Source organism: Coregonus lavaretus (assembly GCF_964263955.1).
Source record: "Coregonus lavaretus genome assembly, chromosome: 2".
Classification (NCBI taxonomy): Eukaryota; Metazoa; Chordata; class Actinopteri; order Salmoniformes; family Salmonidae; genus Coregonus; species Coregonus lavaretus.
In genome coordinates, this window is record NC_139989.1 from 33,736,858 (window position 1) to 33,760,719 (window position 23,862).

A 23,862-nucleotide genomic window follows, 5' to 3' on the forward strand; every position below is an offset into this window, starting at 1 on the left:
ACCCAGTGTGCATTCCAAATGACACCCTTTTCCCATTGAGCACAACTTTTTTGACCAGGGCCCAAAGTACTGCACTATATAGGGTATAGGGTACGATTTGGGATAGCGTCCAAATGTCCATCTTCTAAACTGTAAAATTGAACTCTGTGGCACAACTGTCAACTAAAGAGGCTGATTGATTTAAAGCTCTCCTTATTATCTAAGGAACTAAGGAAGTCTCGAGGTTTTGCTCGCCTGAGGTAGAGTATCTTATGATAAGCTGTAGACCACACTATTTACCAAGAGAGTTTTCATCTATATTTTTCATAGCTGTCTATTTACCACCACAAACCAATGCTGGCATTAAGATTGCACTGAATGAGTTGTACAAGGCCATTAATCAACAGGAAAACGCTCATCCAGATGCAGCGCTCCTAGTAGCCGGGGACTTTAATGCAGGGAAACTTAAATCCGTTCTACCTAATTTCTACCAGCATGTTAAATGTGCAACCAGAGGGAAAAAAACTCTAGACCACCTTTACTCCACACACAGAGACGCATACAAAGCTCTCCCTCGCCCTCCATTTGGCAAATCTGACCATAACTCTATCCTCCTGATTCCTGCTTATAAGCAAAAACTGAAGCAGGAAGCACCAGTGATTCGGTTAATAAAAAAGTGGTCAGATGACGCAGATGCTAAGCTACAGGACTGTTTTGCTAGCACAGACTGGAACATGTTCCGGGATTCTTCAGACAGCATTGAGGAGTACACCACATCAGTCACTGGCTTCATCAATAAGTGCATCGATGATGTCGTCCCCACAGTGACCGTACGTACATACCCCAACCAGAAGCCATGGATTACAGGAAACATCCGCACTGAGCTAAAGGGTAGAGCTGCCGCTTTCAAGGAACGGGACTCTAACCCGGACGCTTATAAGAAATCCCGCTATGACCTCCGACGAACCATCAAACAGGCAAAGAGTCAATACAGGTCTAAGATTGAATCATACTACACTGGCTCTGACGCTCGTCGGATGTGGCAGGGCTTGAAAACTATTACAGACTACAAAGGGAAGCACAGCCGCGAGCTGCCCAGTGACACAAGCCTACCAGACGAGCTAAACCACTTCTATGCTCGCTTCGAGGCAAGCAACACTGAAGCATGCATGAGAGCACCAGCTGTTCCGGACGACTATGTGATCACGCTCTCCGTAGCCGATGTGAGTAAGACTTTTAAGCAGGTCAACATTCACAAGGCCGCAGGGCCAGACGGATTACCAGGACGTGTACTCCGAGCATGTGCTGACCAACTGGCAAGTGTCTTCACTGACATTTTCAACATGTCCCTGACTGAGTCTGTAATACCAACATGTTTCAAGCAGACCACCATAGTCCCCGTTCCCAAGAACTCTAAGATAACCTGCCTAAATGACTACCGACCCGTAGCACTGACGTCTGTAGCCATGAAGTGCTTTGAAAGACTGGTCATGGCTCACATCAACAGCATAATCCCAGAAACCCTAGACCCACTCCAATTTGCATACCGCCCCAACAGATCCACAGATGATGCAATCTCTATCGCACTCCACACTGCCCTTTCCCACCTGGACAAGAGGAACACCTACGTGAGAATGCTATTCATTGACTACAGCTCAGCATTCAACACCATAGTGCCCTCTAAGCTCATCACTAAGCTAAGGATCCTGGGACTAAACACCTCCCTCTGCAACTGGATCCTGGACTTCCTGACGGGCCGCCCCCAGGTGGTAAGGGTAGGTAACAACACATCTGCCACACTGATCCTCAACACGGGGGCCCCTCAGGGGTGCGTGCTCAGTCCCCTCCTGTACTCTCTGTTCACCCATGACTGCATGGCCAGGCACGACTCCAACACCATCATTAAGTTTGCCGACGACACAACAGTGGTAGGCCTGATCACCGACAACGATGAGACAGCCTATAGGGAGGAGGTCAGAGATCTGGCCGTGTGGTGCCAGGACAACAACCTCTCCCTCAATTCCCCCTCAGGAGACTAAAAAGATTTGGCATGGGTCCTCAGATCCTCCAAAAATTCTACAGCTGCACCATCGAGAGCATCCTGACTGGTTGCATCACCGCCTGGTATGGCAACTGCTTGGCCTCTGATCGCAAGGCACTACAGAGGGTAGTGCGTACGGCCCAGTACATCACTGGGGCAAAGCTCCCTGCCATCCAGGACCTCTATACCAGGCGGTGTCAGAGGAAGGCCCTCAAAATTGTCAAAGACTCCAGCCACCCTAGTCATTGACTGTTCTCTCTGCTACCGCACGGCAAGCGGTACCGGAGTGCCAAGTATAGGTCCAAAAGACTTCTCAACAGCTTCTACCCCCAAGCCATAAGACTCCTGAACAGCTAATCATGGCTACCCGGACTATTTGCACTGCCCCCCCACCCCATCCTTTTTACGCTGCTGCTACTCTGTTAAGAAAGTATTTATGCATAGTCACTTTAACTCTACCCACATGTACATATTACCTCAACTACCTCAACTAGCCGGTGCCCCCGCACATTGACTCTGCAACGGTACCCCCCTGTATATATAGCCTCCCTACTGTCACTTTATTTTACTGTATATATAGCCTCCCTACTGTCACTTTATTTTACTTCTGCTCTTTTTTTCTCAACACTTTTTTTGTTGTTGTTTTATTCTTACTTTTTTGTTTAAAATAAATGCACTGTTGGTTAAGGGCTATAAGTAAGCATTTCACTGTAATGTCTGCACCTGTTGTATTCGGCGCATGTGACCAATAAAATTTGATTTGATTTGATTTGATCAAATCAATTTAGTAATTTCTGTAGTAACAAAACATTTGGCCCATAGCTAGCCTGTACAATCAAAACACTATCAAGATACTGTACCTCAGTACACTTCACATGTTTACATGGTTCACATTTTTTGCGGAGATGAAGCATTAAATTGTACAGAGTACTATGCTGTATCCCGTGCATATGACAATCAACTTTGATTTGATTTTGATTTGACAATCCCAGAAAAATAGCATAAAGATCACTCAGATGTCTGCAGATCATGGACATTTATTTCAGGGACATTATGGAAGAAACTATTGCATTGCTATACTTTTGGTTTGTGGATGAGAGCCACACTAGTGTTTCTTCTGTGGATTTTCATTGGACCATTGGCCCTATGTTCTGTCACTGCAATGAGCTATGGATCTAAAATGGCACCTTAGTAAAACACCTGTGTTGGACTGTCTGTCTGAGACTGTAGGGCTGGCATTATAGAAAACGACAAATGATGGTCATGGTTTGAATCGAAGCTCCAGACAACAACACTGTTGTCTTATGGAAAGTTCATAGCTGGCTCGTGTTCCTAAACCTTCCCTGCTCCCCTCTATGCAAATATACTGTATGTTTTCTCTGGATCCAAAACCCCTCTTTTTCCCACTGTCCTGGAACAGCAGTGGGACACGTAATAGTTAAGTTGCTAAGCAGAGACTCTGATATTTCAGTAATGTTTTTTTCCCCCATCTATTCATGTGGATATTCATTAAACCACTATAGCAGGGGGTTCCCAAACTTTCTAGGCCCACGACCACATTTTGATATCAGAACATTTTTGCGACCCCAACCATGTGAAATAGTTTTATGTAATTAACAGACAATGTTTACTTTGTTAATTGTGGCTACGGCAGTCAATTTTGAAACATTCTAACAGTATTTCTGATTGTATTCTCAAATCACCATCATATACTTTTAATGTGGGCCTATGACAGTCAATTGCAAATTAGTCTGACATAATTTCCCTTATCTCACCACCACGTGCTTGATGCATGTCGCGTCGGAGCTTCTCAAAGTCAACGGGTGTGGTCGACAGTGCGCACCTCATCTCTCCTGTCACATCCAACCTGGATATATATTTGTTTTTAATACAGACGAGAGTACTGAATCAGCATACCATGAGTTTTAATGCCCCAAGGGAGACGGCACAGTATTCCCTTTGAGTCATGAACCAAATCTCCTCCATAATGACCCGTGAATTCCTTGTCTGCAGCATTAGGTCACATGACAGCTCAATCAGCTGTTCGATTTCACTTACCGGCATGTCAGCTGAGCCAGGGTAACAGTCTAACGGATTTAGCTGATTTGTTCACTCATCTGATCCTCCTCTCCACCCTCTCCGAGCTGGGCATCTCCGGCGCGGCTCACTCTTGGATTGCGTCCTACCTGACCGGTCGCTCCTACCAAGTGGCGTGGCGAGAATCTGTCTCCGCACCACGTGCTCTCACCACTGGTGTCCCCAGGGCTCAGTTCTAGGCCCTCTCCTATTCTCGCTATACACCAAGTCACTTGGCTCTGTCATATCCTCACATGGCCTCTCCTATCATTGCTATGCAGACGACACACAACTAATCTTCTCCTTTCCCCCTTCTGATAACCAGGTGGCGAGTCGCATCTCTGCATGTCTGGCAGACATATCAGTGAGGATGACGGATCACCACCTCAAGCTGAACCTCGGCAAGACGGAGCTGCTCTTCCTCCCGGGGAAGGACTGCCCGTTCCATGATCTCGCCATCACGGTTGACAACTCCGTTGTGTCCTCCTCCCAGAGTGCGATGAGCCTTGGCGTGACCCTGGACAACACCCTGTCGTTCTCCACTAACATCAAGGCGGTGACCCGATCCTGTAGGTTCATGCTCTACAACATTCAGAGAGTACGACCCTGCCTTACACAGGAAGCGGCACAGGTCCTAATCCAGGCACTTGTCATCTCCCGTCTGGATTACTTCAACTCGCTGTTGGCTGGGCTCCCTGCCTGTGCCATTAAACCCCTACAACTCATCCAGAATGCCGCAGCCCGTCTGGTGTTCAACCTTACAAAGTTCTCTCACGTCACCCCGCTCCTCCGCACACTCCACTGGCTTCCAGTTGAAGCTCGCATCTGCTACAAGACCATGGTGCTTGCCTACGGAGCTGTGAGGGGAACGGCACCTCCGTACCTTCAGGCTCTGATCAGTCCCTACACACAAACAAGGGCATTGCGTTCATCCACCTCTGGCCTGCTGGCCCCCCTACCTCTGCGGAAGCACAGTTCCCGCTCAGCCCAGTCAAAACTGTTCGCTGCTCTGGCACCCCAATGGTGGAACAAGCTCCCTCACGACGCCAGGACAGCGGAGTCACTCACCACCTTCCGGAGACACTTGAAACCCCACCTCTTTAAGGAATACCTGGGATAGGATAAAGTAATCCTTCTACCCCCCCTTACCCCACCCCCAAAATAAGGTGAATGCACCAATTTGTAAGTCGCTCTGGATAAGAGCGTCTGCTAAATGACGTAAATGTAAATGTAAATGTAAATCTGTAGAAATGTTTTGTATTTCCCCTTGATGCTTGCGTTCAGTTCCCCAAATATGTCTGTTACACAGGCAAGGAGACACATTTTCTTTTCAATACACAGAAAGTCAACAAAGTCTTTTTTTGTACATCCATTGTGAATGACAACAGTTCTTCTCTCAATTCTAAAAATCTTTCCAACACTACCCCTCGATAACCACCAAGCCTCGGTGTGAAATAGAACATTGTCATGCTCTGATCCCATATCTCCACGTAGTTTTGCGAACAGGCGTGTGATGTAGTTTGCAATCGAAGTTGCCTACTGCATATCTCCGAGTTCTGCGTTCAGCTCGTTTGCCACCAGTTCCTCTCGGTGTATCCATTATAGCTCAGTGGGTGTATCATACAATGCATCCATATGGCAGAGGGAGAAACATTCATAACTAGAGTGCAGAGGCCTGCCCGCCGTCCCGTGATAGATGGAGCCCCATCTGTGCAAAATCCCGCCATTTGATCCCATGGAATCAGTTTTTCGTCAATATAGCCACGCAGCACACTGCACATCCCCTGTGCCGATTCATGCTCGGAAATAGTGAGACAGAACAATATGTCCTCATGAATAGCATCTCCCGACATGTAGCGAACAAAAGTCAATGCATGGGCATCTCGGCCCTCACAGCTAACATCCATTTGGAGAGCATAAGGTGGGGAGTTTTTGAGTCGTTCAGTCAGAGTTTTCTCTTGATTGCTATTTATAGCGTCAATTCTTAGTTTCACAGGGTTGTCTGACAAAGGTATTGTTTTCACCATATCAATTGCGGCCAGTAAAAACAAATGATAGTTCCACTAAGCGCAAACCAGATGGGATGGCGTATCGCTGAAGAATGCTGTGGTAGCCATGCTGGTTAAGTGTGCCTTGAATTCTAAATAGATCACAGACAGTGTCACCAGCAAAGCACCCCCACACCATAACACCTCCTCCTCCATGCTTTACGGTGAGAAATACACATGCGGAGATCATCTGTTCACCCACACCACGTCTCACAAAGACACGGCGGTTGGAACCAAAAATCTCCAATTTGGACTCCAGCACAACCAGGTTGGAACCAAAAATCTCCAATTTGGACTCCAGCACAACCAGGTCTCTTCTTCTTATTGTGGTAGTGGTTTCTTTGCAGCACTTCGACCATGAAGGCCTGATTCACACAGTCCCCTCTGAACAGTTGATGTTGAGATGTGTCTGTTACTTGAAATGTTCCCGAATTGACTGAACTTCATGTCTTAAAGTTTCTCTTTGCTTATTTGAGCTGTTCTTGGTCTTTTACCAAATAGGGCTATCTTCTGTATACCCCCCCTACCTTCTCACAACACAACTGATTGGCTCAAATGCATTAAGAAGGAAATAAATTCCACAAATTGACTTTTAACTGTTCATTGAAATACATTCCAGATGACTACCTCATGAAGCTGGTTGAGAGAATGCCAAGAGTGTGCAAAGCTGTCATCAAGGCAAAGGGTGGCTATTTGAAGAATCTCAAATATAAAATATATATATATATAATTTGTTTAACCCGTTTTTGTTACTACATGATTCCATATGTGTTATTTCATAGTTTTGATGTCTTCACTATTATTCTACAATGTAGAAAATAGTAAAAATAAAGAAAAACCCTGGTCGCGACCCCTAGTTTGGGAACAGGTGCATTATAGTCTAATGTACCCTACTCATGGTATAACATGAATACCTCTTTGTCATACTTGTTTTTTCTTAGGGCTCGATTCAATCTGTATCGCCGAAGTTCAGCACTATAGCATGATTTAAATGTAAAGGTAATTTCTGATTGAGCCTACATATGCTGCGTTTACCATGACATTTTAGTCATTTAGCAGACGCTCTTATCCAGAGCGACTTACAGTTAGTGAATGCATATATATTTTTTTCATACTGGCCTCCCGTGGGAAACTAACCCACATCCCTGCCGGCCAATCCCCTACCTTGGATGATGCTGGACCAATTGTGCGCCGCCCATGGGTCTCCCGGTTGCGGCTGGCTGCGACAGAGCCTGGACTCGAACCAGGATCTATAGTGGCACAGCTAGCACTGCAATGCAGTGCCTTAGACCACCGCGCCACTCGGGAGTCAAATGAATGCAGTCTCTGCTAACACGGGAACATTGCCTTTACATTTCTATTGCGCAGTAGCGCAGCTCTTCAGCGCTACGGATTGAATCGAGCCCATACTATTTGAGTCATGTAATAGACAACAATGTAGAATCTGATATGATGCTGGAATTAAATGCTATTTCTCTCCACAATGAATGCTTTATCTAGGACCAATTTACAACTGTACCTTCATGTTCATAGTAACAAACATCACTGTCAATGGGACCTTGGTATAAGCCGATCTTGGATTTAATACACTCAAATAACTCTCGTTGTCCAAAGATTTAAAGCACTTACAGGTGGGTGAACTATCCCTTTAAGGTTCAAAAGGTCAAAGGTTGTGTCTAATCTGTCTGTTGACCTTCCTTGTCCTCTCAGGTGCAGCAGCCATGTTTGACCGCCTCCACCTCCTGAGCCCCGTCCTCCTGTTCCTCCCCCTGGTCATCCCTGTCCCGCCCCCCGGAGGTGCCTCTCCTGCCCCCTGCCGCCGCTGCTGTGACGACCTGGAGCCACAGGAGGGCCCTCCAGCTCCTCAGACGGGGGACCAAAAGAGTGGCCTGAACCAGATGCCTGAAGTCCGCACCTTCATCAACATGACCATCCTCAAAGGTGCGCCTGGATTGTGCCTTTACACCTGCAATACACATAGCTTGATCCTTGGTCTCTTTGTGGTGTTTTGCCAACTCCTATGGTGGTTGTCATGCCAAAGACAAAACAATTGGCAAAACAGCACAAAGAGATCTGGGACCAGATCTGACTGAATTCCATTTGATTGGATTATGAGTATGTGTATTCCAATCCATGGCTCTACTCAATTGGACCTCTAAATTCCTATAGAGTTAGGCCCTGCTCGCATTTGACACATTTAAGAGACTTTGTACGATTCTAGACATTGAGATTGGCTCGGTGTACATGTGATTCACCAGAGGTGAAGGGCTGCCCCTGGACTTAATGAGGCTGTTGTGTTTCAAACTGAACTTTTCATTGAAGGAATGCCTTTAATTTTTTCTCCAGACTGGAGGCTAGAAAGTCTGCTGCTATTTCAGAACATTAACCTGGCATTGAACTTGCTTATGTGGCAGAATACATGACCAATAACGTAACAGTTTGTGTGTGTTTGTGTGCTCACCAGAGAGCGTGACCTGGCTTGGAAAAACATGCTGTGGCTTTCCAAAAATAAAGCAGCAGAAAGAAATATCCTGTTGAAGATAAGCAGAATTCCAGAACCCTAAATTATCATATACTGAATGGGCTACAATTATGAGAACTCTGGAGTGACTCCAAGTTTACGTAACATTCCTGTCTGGACTTGAGAAAATCATAAACAATCTATCTACACAAAGTCTTCCATGATCCATGTTATACTAACTTTAATCTCAACATTACCCCATTTGGACCTTTAGTCTACATTACTGTGTCATAGCTCTCTAATGACTCGTGCTGTATATTTTCCATCTTGCCTCACAGGGGACAAGGGAATCCGCGGGGACAGGGGGACACCTGGGAAGTCTGGTGAGGAAGGCGCTCCTGGATCCCGAGGGCCAATGGGCCCCAAAGGAACCAAGGGCCAGGCGGGCCCCCCAGGGGACCCCTGCAAGACCCAGGACGCAGCCTTCTCGGTGGGGCGTCGCAAGTCCCTCCACAGCGTGGACTATTACCAGGCCCTGGTGTTCGACACAGAGTTCGTCAACCTCCACGGCCACTTCGACATGTTCAAAGGAAAGTTCTACTGCTACGTTCCTGGGATCTACTTCTTCAACGTCAACATCCACACCTGGAACTTTAAGGAGACCTACCTGCACATCATGAGGAATGACAAGGAGCAGGCCATCGTGTACGCCCAGCCCAGCGAGAGGTCCATCATGCAGAGCCAGAGCCTTATGTTGCCCCTTGAGCTCAACGACGAGGTGTGGGTCCGGCTGTACAAGAGGGAGAGGGAGAACGCTGTGTATAGCGACGATGTGGATGTGTACATCACCTTCAACGGATACCTCATCAAGCCCACCCTGGAGTGAGATGACCTGCTGGGTCGATTTCAGTAGGCACAAAACGGAAGAAAATGCTCTAAACAGAGTCAAACGGGGAGGTACTATCTGAACTTGTCCAGGAAGAAGCGCTTGTTTTCTTTTTCCGTTGCAAAATGTTTAAAATGTGTTTAAAACGGTGTGCCCTAATGAACATGATCCCTAACTGACCTGAGGGGAGGGTCAGAGTTCAGAGTTCAGGAGGTTCCGATTGAAAGGGGGGCCTCTTTACACAGGGTTTTCATTGATGCACACACCCACTTTTAAGTGCCTCTATACGCTGCAATGGGATACTAGGGGCTTGTAAGGTAATGTCCATAGATTCCTTCTCCCCTGTATTGAAAAAAGCAATATTATTAGATGTACAGTACCAGTCAAAAGTTTGGACACACCTACTCATTCAAGGGTCTTTCTTTATTTTTACTACATTGTAGAATAATAGTGAAGACATCAAAACTATGAAATAACACACATATGGAATCATGTAGTAACCAAAAAAGTCATTTTATATTTGAGATTATTCAAATATCCACCCTTTGCCTTGATGACAGCTTTGCACACTCTTGGCATGCTCTCAACCAGCTTCATGAGGTAGTCACCTGGAATGCATTTCAGTTAACAGGTGTGCCTTCTTAAATGTATTTCCTTCTTAATGCGTTTGAGCCAATCAGTTGTGTTGTGACAGGGTGGGAGTGGGGGGGGGGGGGGGGGGTTATACAAAAGATAGCCCTATTTGGTAAAATACCAAGTCCATATTATGGCAAGAACAGCTCAAATAAGCAAAGAGAAACGACCGTCCATCATTACTTTAAGACATGAAGGTCAGTCAGTCTGGAACATTTCAAGAACTTTGAAAGTTTATTCAAGTGCAGTCGCAAAAACCATCAAGCGCTATGATGAAACTGGCTCTTATGAGGACCACCAGAGGAATGGAAGACCCAGAGTTATCTCTGCTGCAGAGGATAAGTTCATTAGAGTTACCAGCCTCAGAAATTGCAGCCCAAATAAATGCTTCACAGAGTTCAAGTCACAGACACATCTCAACATCAACTGTTCAGAGGAGACTGTGTGAATGGTCGAATTGCTGCAAAGAAACCACTACTAAAGGACACCAATAAGAAGAAGAGACCTGCTTGGGCCAAGAAACACAAGCAATGGACATTAGACCGGTGGAAATGTGTCCTTTGGTCTGGAGTCCAAATTGGAGATCTTTGGTTCCAACCACCCTGTCGTTGTGAGACGCGGTGTGGGTGAACGGATGATCTCCGCATGTGTAGTTCCCACCGTAAAGCATGGAGGAGGAGGTGTTATGGTGTGGAGGTGCTTTGCTGGTGACACTGTCTGTGATTTATTTAGAATTCAAGGCACACTCATTTGTTTTTCAACAGGACAATGACCCACTACACCTCCAGGCTGAGTAAGGGCTATTTTACCAAGAAGGATAGTGATGGGGTGCTGCATCAGATGACCTGGCCTCCACAATCCCCCAACCTCAACCCAATTGAGATGGTTTGGGATGAGTCGGACGGCAGAGTGAAGGAAAAGCAGCCAACAAGTGCTCAGCATATGTGGGAACTCCTTCAAGACTGTTTGAAAAGCATTCCAGGTGAAGCTGGTTAAGAGAATGCCAAGAGTGTGCAAAGCTGTCATAAAGGCAAAGGGTGAATATTTGAAGAATCTCAAATGTAAAATATATTTTGATTTGTTTAACACTTTTTTGGTTACTACATGATTCCATACAGTGCCTTGCAAAAGTATTCATCCCCCTTGGCGTTTTTCCTATTTTGTTGCATTACAACCTGTAATTTAAATTGATTTTTATTTGGATTTCATGTAATGGACATACACAAAATAGTCCACATTTGTGAAGTGAAATGAAAAAGATAGCTTGTTTCAAAAAATTCAAAAAAATAAATAACGGAAAAGTGGTGCGTGCATATGTATTCACCCCCTTTGCTATGAAGCCCCTAATTAAGATCTGGTGCAACCAATTACCTTCAGAAGTCACATAATTAGTTAAATAAAGTCCACCTGTGTGCAATCTAAGTGTCACATGATCTGTCATATGATATCAGTATATATACACACCTGTTCTGTAAGGCCCCAGAGTCTGCAACACCACTAAGCAAGGGGCACCACCAAGCAAGTGGCACCATGAAGACCAAGGAGCTCTCCAAACAGGTCAGGGACAAAGTTGTGGAGAAGTGCAGATCAGGGTTGGATTATAAAAAAAATATCAGAAACTTTGAACATCCCACGGAGCACCATTAAATCCATTATTAAAAAATTGAAAGAATATGGCACCACAACAAACCTGCCAAGAGAGGGCCGCCCACCAAAACTCAGGGACCAGGCAAGGAAGGCATTAATCAGAGAGGCAACAAAGATAACCCTGAAGGAGCTGCAAAGCTCCACAGCGGAGATTGGAGTATCTGTCCATAGGACCACTTTAAGCCGTACACTCCACAGAGCTGGGCTTTACGGAAGAAGCATTGAAGCATGGTGGTGGCAGCATCATGCCGTGGGTAGGTTTTTCATCGGCAGGGACTGGGAAACTGGTCAGAATTGAAGGAATGATGGGGATGGTGCTAAATACAGGGAAATTCTTGAGAGAAACCTGTTTCAGTCTTCCAGAGATTTGAGACTGGGACGGAGGTTCACCCTCCAGCAGGACAATGACCCTAAGCATACTGCTAAAGCAACACTCAAGTGATTTAAGGGGAAACATTTAAATGTCTTGGAATGGCCTAGTCAAAGCCCAGACCTCAATCCAATTGAGAATCTGTGGTATGACTTGAAGATTGCTGTACACCAGCGGAACCCATCCAACTTGAAGGAGCTGGAGCAGTTTTGCCTTGAGGAATGGGCAAAAATCCCAGTGGCTAGATGTGCCAAGCTTATAGAGACATACCCCAAGAGACTTGCAGCTATAATTGCTGCAAAAGGTGGCTCTACAAAGTATTGACTTTGGGGGGGTGAATAGTTATGCACGCTCAAGTTTTCTGTTTTTTGTTGTTATTTCTTGTTTGTTTCACAAGAAAAAATATTTTGCATCTCCAAAATCCATTTTAATTCCAGGTTGTAAGGCAACAAAATAGGAAAATGCCAAGGGGGGTGAATACTTTCGCAAGCCACTGTGTGTTATTTCATAGTTTTGATGTCTTCACTATTATTCTACAATGTAGAAAATAGTAAAAAAATAAAGGAAACCTTTAAATGAGTAGGTGTGTCCAAACGTTTGACTGGTACTGTATATGCTGACAAGGTGGCTGGGAGGAAAAAGCCCTCCTATGACATAAGAAAATGATTGTCCTCTTAAAGACACATTTATCAGACGCTGTTATCCAGAGCAACTTACAGGAGCAATTAGGGTTTAGTGCCTTGCTCAAGGGCACATTGACAGATTTTTCACCTAGTCGCCTCGTGGATTAGGACCAGCGACCTTTCGGTTACTGGCACAACACTCTTAACCACTAAGCTACCTGCCGCCCCACACAATCTCCTTTATAAACATCTGGCTGTAATGGATTTCACTATTGGTTGTTAGCTTTATTCGGAGTTGTCACATGAACAGACACACAGGTTGAAGTGCTTTGAAACCATTAGTGATTCAAGAAAGCCTGGTTGTCTTCCCAAACACCCGGATTGGTGCTATGCCCTAATACTGTCCTTTGTCTCAGATGTTTTGTCTGGACACTAGTCTAGTGTGTATGCTGTTTTTTTGTGTTCAGTTTCTGAGCTCTTGATCAATTTTGTCTGGTAAAGCTGTTCCTAAGATTCTGATATTTTCCAGCTTGATATCAGTTGCACAGTTGTATATATGAAAAATACAACAGTAGTCATTACAGTGGGCTTGCAAATTTGAATAAATAAAAATAATATGATGATAGTTCGATCACAACAGGGATCCCTTGGTAACAGGATACATAAATGTAATTTACAGTTTGGTGCTGTTTCTGTTTGCTGTTCTATAGTCAGAAACTGATGTGGGAGACTAACAATGCCAGCTGGAATAGGGTACCATTGCACCATTCAAACAGGGTTGACATGGATCAAGTATTCAATAACACAAAGAATTGATTGATTCCAAAAGTTACAAATAATTTTTTTTAATGAACAGTTCTCTTGGCAGTATTTCCTTCAATGACAGCAGCTGAGACAAGTCTTGTGAGATTTGACACCTTGTACATCAGGGAATTTAAATTTTTACGGAAATATCAGAGGTTCCTTGTGTGATACTATTTTGTCAGGTACTCTAAAAAGTAATGGAGTGAAACCCAGTAAAACTCCAACAGTAACATTGCTTCAGGAAATAGAGCATTTCTGAGGCTAAAGTCAACACAAATCCAGTTGCCAGAAGGCTATTATGCTGAAATACCCTACATAATACATGGTGCTAAAACATCCTTCAATCGTTTTTTTTAAATCACACTGCAATTGCTTGCAAATGTGTGGCATTACTGCAGGTTTATGAATGTCTGTGTGAGAGTCAGAGACGGGCTTTACAGGTATTCAAAAGGGAGGGGGGCTGTTTTAGTAAAGAATCAAAACAGGATGTCAGAGGTGAAGGTGAGTTTCCTCTAGTCAGTCATCCAGACAGAGCTCAACCCTCATAACATGCAGAAGGGAGTCCAGAGATAAAACAAATATAAACTGTTGATCAAAGGGTTGATTAAGTGCGAAAAATACAGAGACTGAATTAAGGACTAAGCAAGGCTTTTATATTTGGAACTGAGTTGCAAATATAATTCTATATGGGTTTAATGGTGTGACAGACAGTTGCTTTTCAATGGCATGGCAGAGTGCAAGCTATCCAAAACCCTTGTAAGTACTGTGGCCCTCATAAACCAATTCCTAACCATGCAGGTCAATGTTTTTAACAACAGGTGGCATCCTTCAGTCAAGTTCAAACCTCTTCACACAGCATTTTGTTGAATGTTGTTGAATGGGGAATGAGTTGATAAGAAGTTAGCTTTGGGAAGCTGGCCATTCAGGGGATAACTTTTAATTTAGAAAGTTAGCTAGTAGACACAGGGGTAGAGATGAAACAATTCGAGAACTATTCTTCCTTTATTCATGACAAAATGCTCCAATGAATTCAGAGCTGTTTTGCTGTTCAAGTTACTTGATTGTCTGTCTCCTTATGGTGCTAAATAATGTACAAAAAGGTGCTACATTATATTTTGTTTTGTAATTCAAATAAATGTACATATTCTGCTTGAACATGAATGACATATGACCAATACATATTTTACATTCACTTTGCAAACCTTTGTTAATAAAGATATTGACACATCTTTGTCTCAACCTCAAGCTTGATTGTTGCACACTTGACACATCTGTCAAACAGTTGCAGTCAAGCAAGGAAAGGTACATAAGAGAAGAGGTCAACACCCACTTTACATTTCTTCATAAATCAGCAACCTCCATTGTTATAGGACCTATCATCTGTTCTTTTGAGTGTCGAGGGATTACTGTAGCCTTCTGCCAAAGACAATGAAAATATCATGGTTGTGTCAAAGTTGCGTCAATTCAAATCTGGCATTAGGAACAAAAGAGGTCAACACGACTTCTAAGATATACTAGTTATTTTAATTAATATAAACCTTCAATGGTAAATATGATGTTTCGTATATACGGGCTCTTTGAAATACCTCGCAGGGCACTTCAGAGAACTAAATCCATTGTTTCAGATTGTTCCTCAAATACTCTGACAGAGAGAGTTTCCCACCTCTCTGCTGGCCAATCAGAGTAGAGACTTGAGCATGGTTTAGACTTACTCAGTCTATCCGTTGGCGCACCGGCTGTTCCCCACCTCTTCTGTTACCAGGCATACGTTTATACATTTACATTTACATTTTAGTCATTTAGCAGACGCTCTTATCCAGAGCGACTTACAGTTAGTGAATACATATATTATTTTTTTTATACTGGCCCCCCGTGGGAATCAAACCCACAACCCTGGCGTTGCAAACGCCATGCTCTATCAACTGAGCTACATCCCTGCCGGCCATTCCCTCCCCTACCCTGGACGACGCTGGGCCAATTGTGCGCCGCCCATGAGTCTCCCGGTCGCGGCCGGCTGCGACAGAGCCTGGATTCGAACCAGGATCTCTAGTGGCACAGTTAGCACTGCGATGCAGTGCCTTAGACCACTGCGCCACTCAGGAGACTCAGTCATATCATAACAACCTGTCATAGTGAGAAGAGCCAGCTCCCCTAGACACCATTCCTACGTCCAAGGATGGTTCACAGATCACAAAGAACCAGTATTGTCTAGTATTGTCTAGTACATAGGCTCCCGAGTGGCGCAGTGGTCTAAGGCGCTGCATCGCAGTGCAAACTGTGCCACCAGAGATCCTGGTTCAAATCCAGGCTCTGTTTGTCTCAAGCTTGATTGTTGCACACTTGACACATCTGTCAAACAGCTGCAGTCGAGCAAGGAAAGGTACATAAGAGAAGAGGTCTCTACCCCACTTAGGTTGGAGTTATTAAAACTCGTTTTTCAACCACTCCACAAATGACTTGCTAACAAACTATTGTTTTGGCAAGTCGGTTAGGACATCTACTTTGTACATGACACAAGTAATTTTTCCAACAATTGTTTACAGACAGATTATTTCACTTATAATTCACTGTATCAAAATTCCAGTGGGTCAGATGTTTACATACACTAAGTTGACTGTGCCTTTAAACAGCTTGGAAAATTCAGGAAAATTATGTCATGGCTTTAGAAGCTTCTGATAGACTAATTGACATAATTTGAGTCAATTGGAGGTGTACCTGTGGATGTATTTCAAGGCCTACCTTCAAACTCAGTACCTCTTTGCTTGACATCATGGGAAAATCAAAAGAAATTAGCCAAGACCTCAGAAAAAAAATGGTAGACCTCCACAAGTCTGGTTCATCGTTGGGAGCAATTTCCAAACGCCTGAAGGTACCACGTTCATCTGTACAAACAATAGTACGCAAGTATAAACACCATGGAACCACGCAGCCGTCATACCGCTCAGGAAGGAGACGTGTTCTGTCTCCTAGAGATGAACGTACTTTGGTGCGAAAAGTGCAAATCAATCCCAGAACAACAGCAAAGGACCTTGTGAAGATGCTGGAGGAAACAGGTACAAAAGTATCTACAGTATATCCACAGTAAAACATTTTACATTGACATTTTAGTCATTTAGCAGACGCTCTTATCCAGAGCGACTTACAGTTTTTAGTAAGTGCATGCATTTTTCATACTGAGCGAAAAAACGAGTTCTATATCGACATAACCTGATAGGCCACTCAGCAAGGAAGAAGCCACTGCTCCAAAACCGCCATAAAAAAGCCAGACTACGGTTTGCAACTGCACATGGGGACAAATATTGTACTTTTGGAGAAATGTCCTCTGGTCTGATGAAACCAAAATAGAACTGTTGGCGATAATGATCATCGTTATGTTTGGAGGAAAAAGTGGGAGCTTGCAAGCCGAAGAACACCATCCCAACCGTGAAACACGGGGGTGGCAGCATCATGCTGTGGGTGTGCTTTGCTGCAGGAGGGACTGGTGCACTTCACAAAATAGATGGCATCATGAGGAAGGAAAATTATGTGGATATATTGAAGCAACATCTCAAGACATCAGTCAGGAAGTTAAAGCTTGGTCACAAATGGGTCTTCCAAATGGACAATGACCCCAAGCATACTTCCAAAGTTGTGGCAAAATGGCTTAAGGACAACAAAGTCAAGGTATTGGAGTGGCCATCACAAAGCCCTGACCTCAATCCTATAGAAAATGTGTGGGCAGAACTGCAAAAGCGTGTGCGAGCAAGGAGGCCTACAAACCTGACTCAGTTACACCAGCTCTGTCAGGAGAAATGGGCCAAAATTCACCCAACTTATTGTGGGAAGCTTGTGGAAGGCTACCCAAAACATTTGACCCAGGTTAAACAATTTAAAGGCAATGCTACCAAATACTAATTGAGTGTATGTAAACTTCTGACCCACTGGGAAAGTGATGAAATAAATAAAAGCTGAAGTAAATCATTCTCTCTACTATTATTCTGATATTTCACATTTTTAAAATAAAGTGGTGATCCTAACTGACCTAAGACAGTGAATTTTTACAAGGATTAAATGTCAGGAATTGTGAAAATCTGAGTTTAAATGTATTTGGCTAAGGTGTATGTAAACTTCCGACTTCAACTGTATTTCATGATTGTTTTGATGAAGTATTATGGAGCATTCCTATCCCTCTCTGTGGTTGAGCTGACTGAGACATTAGTGTTTTAAATGCAACCTGACCACACTGGGCAGGCGTTCCATATTTGGTCTGGTTTTCTCTGTGTAGCCCCAAGGAGCATACACTTTCCTCTAGCCTTAATATAAGTCTTCCACCACAACACTCACTCAGCCAAGACATACACAATGAGCATTCCACTGTTTTTTCTTGGTTCGATCTGCAGTGGTGGCCAGCTACACCCTGTCTTCAAACTACAGGCCATTCCACTGCTGTTGTAATGGGGGCTATAAATTAGCCTAATATTTACAAACTCACTGCTTGGCAATGGCATGCTATGGTATCCAACTGCCACACAGATAGACTCCTCTCAAGCAGGACTCCACCTGACTTGATCCTCTGTAGTATAGTTGGTAGAGCAGGGTGTTTGCAACACCAGGATAGTGGGTTCGATTCCCGGGACCACATACGTGAAATGTATTCATACAGGACTGTAAGTGGCCTTGGATAAAACAAAAAAAAACGTAACCGAAAAGCTATTGGGGTGATGCAAATGACATAGGGAAACAGGGTTGGTCTTGGCCATAGTAATGTAAATAATAATAATAATTTGAGTTTACAGCACCTGGTATTCCCAGGCGGTCTCCCATCCAAGTACTAAGCAGGTACGGCCACAAGCGGTTTTTTTTTCTTCCCCATTTTCTCCCCGAATTACAAGCTTGGCTCATCGCTGCAACTCCCCAATGGGCTCAGGAGAGGCGAAGTTTGAGTCATGTGACCTCCGATTGTGCACTATCCTCTGGGGCTCCCTGTCACATCCGGCTATGACACAGCCTGGGAACGAACCGCTGCGCCACTCAGGACCCTACTTTACTATTTATAATATTAACAACTTTTACTCCCAAAAGTAGTCCTTACATTTCGAATGCTCAGGCAGGACAGCAATATGGTCCAATTCACGCACCTATTAATATAACGCAGGGGTTCCCAAAATGTTTTGGCCCACAAGCACATTTTGTTATCTGAAAATTATCGCGACCCCAACCATGTCAAAATAAAAAACGTAATTAACAGCCCATGTTTATTTTGTTATTGGAGCTATGGCAGTCAATTGTAAAACATTCTAACAGTATTTCTGATTGTATTTTCAACTCACCATCATATAATTTTAATGTGGGGCTATGACAGTCAATTGCAAATTAGTCTGACATAATTTCTCTTATCTCACCACCACTAATGAGATGGGTGTGCTTGATGCATGTCTCATCGGAGCTTCTCAATGTCAGAGGGCATGGTCGACAGTGTGCACCTCATCTCACCTATCACATCCAACCTGGATTTATATTTATTATTAATGCAGACAAGAGCACTGAATCAGCCTACCATGAGTTTTAATGCTCGGAGGGAGAGGGCACAGTATTCCCTTTGAGTCATGAACCAAAACTCCTCCATAGTGACCCATGAATGCATTGTCTTCAGCATTCGGTCACGACAGCTCGATCAGCTGTTCGAGTTCACTTACCGGCATGTCAATTGAGCCAGGATCACAGTCAAACTTGCTTGCATTCCATTCATTCAGTTTCCCAAAAATGTATTTTACATAGGCAAGGAGACACATTTTATTTTCATTACACAGAAAGTCAACAGTCAGTTTTTTTACATCCATTGCGAATGACAACAGTCCCTCTCTCAATTAAAAAAATATTTCCAACACTCCCTCTCGATAACCACCAAGCCTCGGTGTGAAATAAAACATTGTCATGCTTTGATCCCATATCTCCACATAGTTTTGCGAACAGGCGTTTGCGATGTAGTTTACAATCGAAGTTACCTGCTGCATACAGTGGGGGAAAAAAGTATTTAGTCAGCCACCAATTGTGCAAGTTCTCCCACTTAAAAAGATGAGAGAGGCCTGTAATATTCATCATAGGTACACGTCAACTATGACAGACAAAATGAGAATTTTATTTTCAGAAAATCACATTGTAGGATTTTTAATGAATTTATTTGCAAATTATGGTGGAAAATAAGTATTTGGTCAATAACAAAAGTTTCTCAATACTTTGTTATTTACCCTTTGTTGGCAATGACACAGGTCAAACGTTTTCTGTAAGTCTTCACAAGGTTTTCACACACTGTTGCTAGTATTTTGGCCCATTTCTCCATGCAGATCTCCTCTAGAGCAGTGATGTTTTGGGGCTGTCGCTGGGCAACACAGACTTTTAACTCCCTCCAAAGATTTTCTATGGGGTTGAGATCTGGAGACTGGCTAGGCCCCTCCAGGACCTTGAAATGCTTCTTACGAAGCCACTCCTTCATTGCCCGGGCGGTGTGTTTGGGATCATTGTCATACTGAAAGACCCAGCCACGTTTAATCTTCAATGCCCTTGCTGATGGAAGGAGGTTGTCACTCAAAATCTCACGATACATGGCCCCATTCATTCTTTCCTTTACACGGATCAGTCGTCCTGGTCCCTTTGCAGAAAAACAGCCACAAAGCATGATGTTTCCACCCCCATGCTTCACAGTAGGTATGGTGTTATTTGGATGCAACTCAGCATTCTTTGTCCTCCAAACACGACGAGTTGAGTTTTTACCAAAAAGTTCTATTTTGGTTTCATCTGACCATATGACATTCTCCCAATCCTCTTCTGAATCATCCAAATGCACTCTAGCAAACTTCAGACGGGCCTGGACATGTACTGGCTTAAGCAGGTGGACACTTCTGGCACTGCAGGATTTGAGTCCCTGGCGGCGTAGTGTGTTACTGACGGTAGGCTTTGTTACTTTGGTCCCAGCTCTCTGCAGGTCATTCACTAGGTCCCCCCGTGTGGTTCTGGGATTTTTGCTCACCGTTCTTGTGATCATTTTGACCCCACGGGGTGAGATCTTGCGTGGAGCCCCAGATCGAGGGAGATTATCAGTGGTCTTGTATGTCTTCCATTTCCTAATAATTGCTCCCACAGTTAATTTCTTCAAACCAAGCTGCTTACCTATTGCAGATTCAGTCTTCCCAGCCTGGTGCAGGTCTACAATTTTGTTTCTGGTGTCCTTTGACAGCTCTTTGGTCTTGGCCATAGTGGAGTTTGGAGTGTGACTGTTTGAGGTTGTAGACAGGTGTCTTTTATACTGATAACAAGTTCAAACAGGTGCCATTAATACAGGTAACGAGTGGAGGACAGAGGAGCCTCTTAAAGAAGAAGGTACAGGTCTGTGAGAGCCAGAAATCTTGCTTGTTTGTAGGTGACCAAATACTTATTTTCCACCATAATTTGCAAATAAATTCATAAAAAATCCTACAATGTGATTTTCTGGAGTAAAAAAATCTCAATTTGTCTGTCATAGTTGACGTGGACCTATGATGAAAATTACAGGCCTCTTTCATCTTTTTAAGTGGGAGAACTTGCACAATTGGTGGCTGACTAAATACTTTTTTTCCCCACTGTATCTCAGAGTTCTGCGCTCAGGTCTTTTGCCGCCAGTTGCTCTCTGTGTTTCCATAATAGACTAACATTGGCAGTAGAATGGCCTTATTGAGGAGCTCAGTGACTTTCAACCGTCATAGGTTGGCACTTTTCCAACAAGTCAGTTCGTCAGATTTCTGCTCTGCGGTGGTTATTCTGCTCTCAGTGGTGTAATTGTGAAGTTGGACCTTTAGGAGCAACAATGGCTCAGACGCAAAGTGGTAGGCCACACAAGCTCACAGAATTAGACCACCAAGTGCTGAAGCGCGTAGAGCGTAAAAATCGTATGTCCTCGGCTGCAACACTCACTACCAGCTCCAAACTGCCTCTGGAAGCAATGTTAGCACAATAACTGTTCGTCGGGAGCTTCATGAAATGGGTTTACATGGCCGAGCAGCCGCACACAAGCCTAAGATCACCAATGGAAATGCCAAGTGTTGACTGGAGTGGTGTAAAGTTCGCCGCAATTGGACTCTGGAGCAGTGGAAACGCGTTCTCTAGAGTGATGAATGACGCTTCACCATCTGGGAGTCCGACGGACGAATCTGGCGAATGCCAGGAGAAAGCTACCTGCCCCAATGCATAGAGCCAACTGTAAAATTTGGTGGAGGAGGAATAATGGTTTGGGGCTGTTTTTCCTGAATTTGGGCTAGGCCCCTTAGTTCCAGTGAAGGGAAATCTTAACGCTGTAGCATACAATGGCATTCTAGACAATTCTGAGCTTACAACTTTGTGGCAACAGTTTGGGGAAAGCCCTTTCCTGTTTCAGAATAACAATGCCCCTGTGCACAAAGCGAGGTCCATACAGAAATGGTTTGTCGAGATCAGTGTGGAAAGACTTGACTGGTCTGCACAGAACCCTGACCTCAACCCCATCGAACACCTTTGGGATGAATTGGAACGCAGACTGTGAGCCAGGCCTAATCGCCCAACATCAGTGCCGACCTCACTAATGCTTGTGTGGCTGAATGGAAGCAAGTCCCTGCATAGTATTTGTCACGACTTCTGCCGAGGCTGCCTCCCCTCCTTGTTCGGGCAGGCTTCGGCGTTCGTCGTCACCGGCTTACTAGCCACTGCCGCTCCATATTTCATCATTCCATTTGTCTTGTCTTGTCAATTACACACACCAGCTTCATATCACCTCATTAGTCCGTGTATAATTGTTCCCTCTGCCCCCTTGTCCTTGTGGGTGATTGTTTTATGTGAGTTGAGTGTAGCTCGGTGGAGCTACTCGTACCTTGTATTGCCGGGGTAGATTGTTCCCCTGTGCCTGTATTTTGTTGGAGCTACTCGTACCTTGTATTGCCGGGGTAGATTGTTCCCCTGTGTCTGTATTTTGCAACTGTGTACGACGGAATAAACTCTGTATTTGGTGATTTACCTGCGCCTGACTCCTTCTAATCACACTCATCACAGAATCACCCACTCGCTATGGAGTCAGTGGGAGAGGAGCGCAAGCCTGGAGTCGTGGCACGGGTCCAGGAGCATTCCACGATGCTGGCCAGCTTGGGGGAAGCGATGGATCGGGTTCTTCAGGTCATCCAATGCCTGGAGAGGAGAGGACCCGATCTGTCGAGACCAGCTGGCCAACCGGATCCAGCCTCCCACACCTCAGCACCCAGAGGGATCCAGATATTCCGACCACAGGAGTTCGACGGGACAGCGGCGCTCTGCCAAGGATTCCTCCTCCAGCTGGAGCTCTACTTCTCCAGCATCAGGCCGGCCCCATTGGAGCGGGAGAAGGTGTCCGTCCTTGTTTCCTGCCTCTCGGGGAAAGCCCTGGAGTGGGCCAACGTGGTTTGGAACGAAGGAGGAGCCGCGTTGGAGAACTACGGGGAGTTCACTCGCCTCTTTCGGGCTGTCTTCGATCACCTGCCAGAAGGTCGAGAGGCGGGCGAGCGGCTGGTCCACCTGAGGCAGGGGACGAGGACCGCGCTGGAGTTTCGGACTCTTGCAGCGGGGTCGAGGTGGAACGAGCGGGCCCTGATCGACCATTTCCGGTGCCATCTGTGTGAGGACGTCCGACGGGAGCTAGCCTGCCGGGACACCATGTTGTCCTTCAAGCAACTGGTGGACATGGCCATCCGTTTGGACAACCTGCTGGCAGCCAGAGGACGTCCTGGAAGGGGTCTGCCCGTTCCCACCCTAGCCGACTTGGATCCCGAGCTGATGGAGCTGGGTGGAGCCGCCGTCTGAGAGAGTATACACATGTTTTTATTATTGAGTCCCCTGCTTTCCCTGTGGTATTAGCTATCCCTTGGTTAGCACTCCACAACCCCACCTTCTCATGGCCGCAGAGGGTTCTCACGGGGTGGTCGCGAGAATGTCAGGGTAGGTGTCTAGGTGTTTCCATTGGTGCAACCACGGTCGAAAGTCCAGACAGTACCTCCACCGTGCGCATTCCCCCCGAATACCTCGATTTGGCGCACGCGTTTTCAAAAACGCAGGCTACCAAGTTACTACCTCATCGGGTGGGGGATTGTGCGATAAACCTCCGGGTAGACGCTGTACCTCCCAGGAGTCATGTGTACCCCCTGTCGCAGGCTGAAACGGCGGCTATGGAAACATACGTCACCGAATCCCTGCGCCAGGGGTATATACATCCCTCCACTTCACCCGCCTCCTTGAGTTTCTTCTTTGTGAAGAAGAAAGACGGCAGTCGTGCATTGATTATCGA

The 23,862-nt window shown here is 45.1% G+C and overlaps 1 protein-coding gene across 1 annotated transcript; it reads left to right on the forward strand.

The window, feature by feature from the left end:
• Positions 1-7,865: 7,865 nt before the first annotated feature.
• On the forward strand, positions 7,866-9,491 carry LOC311101023 (complement C1q tumor necrosis factor-related protein 1-like; the record flags this gene model as incomplete). Its single annotated transcript, XM_084142031.1, has 2 exons — positions 7,866-8,085; positions 8,944-9,491. The coding sequence occupies 2 exons, from the start codon at positions 7,866-7,868 to the stop codon at positions 9,489-9,491; spliced, it is 768 nt and encodes a 255-aa protein (XP_083998157.1).
• Positions 9,492-23,862: the final 14,371 nt, after the last annotated feature.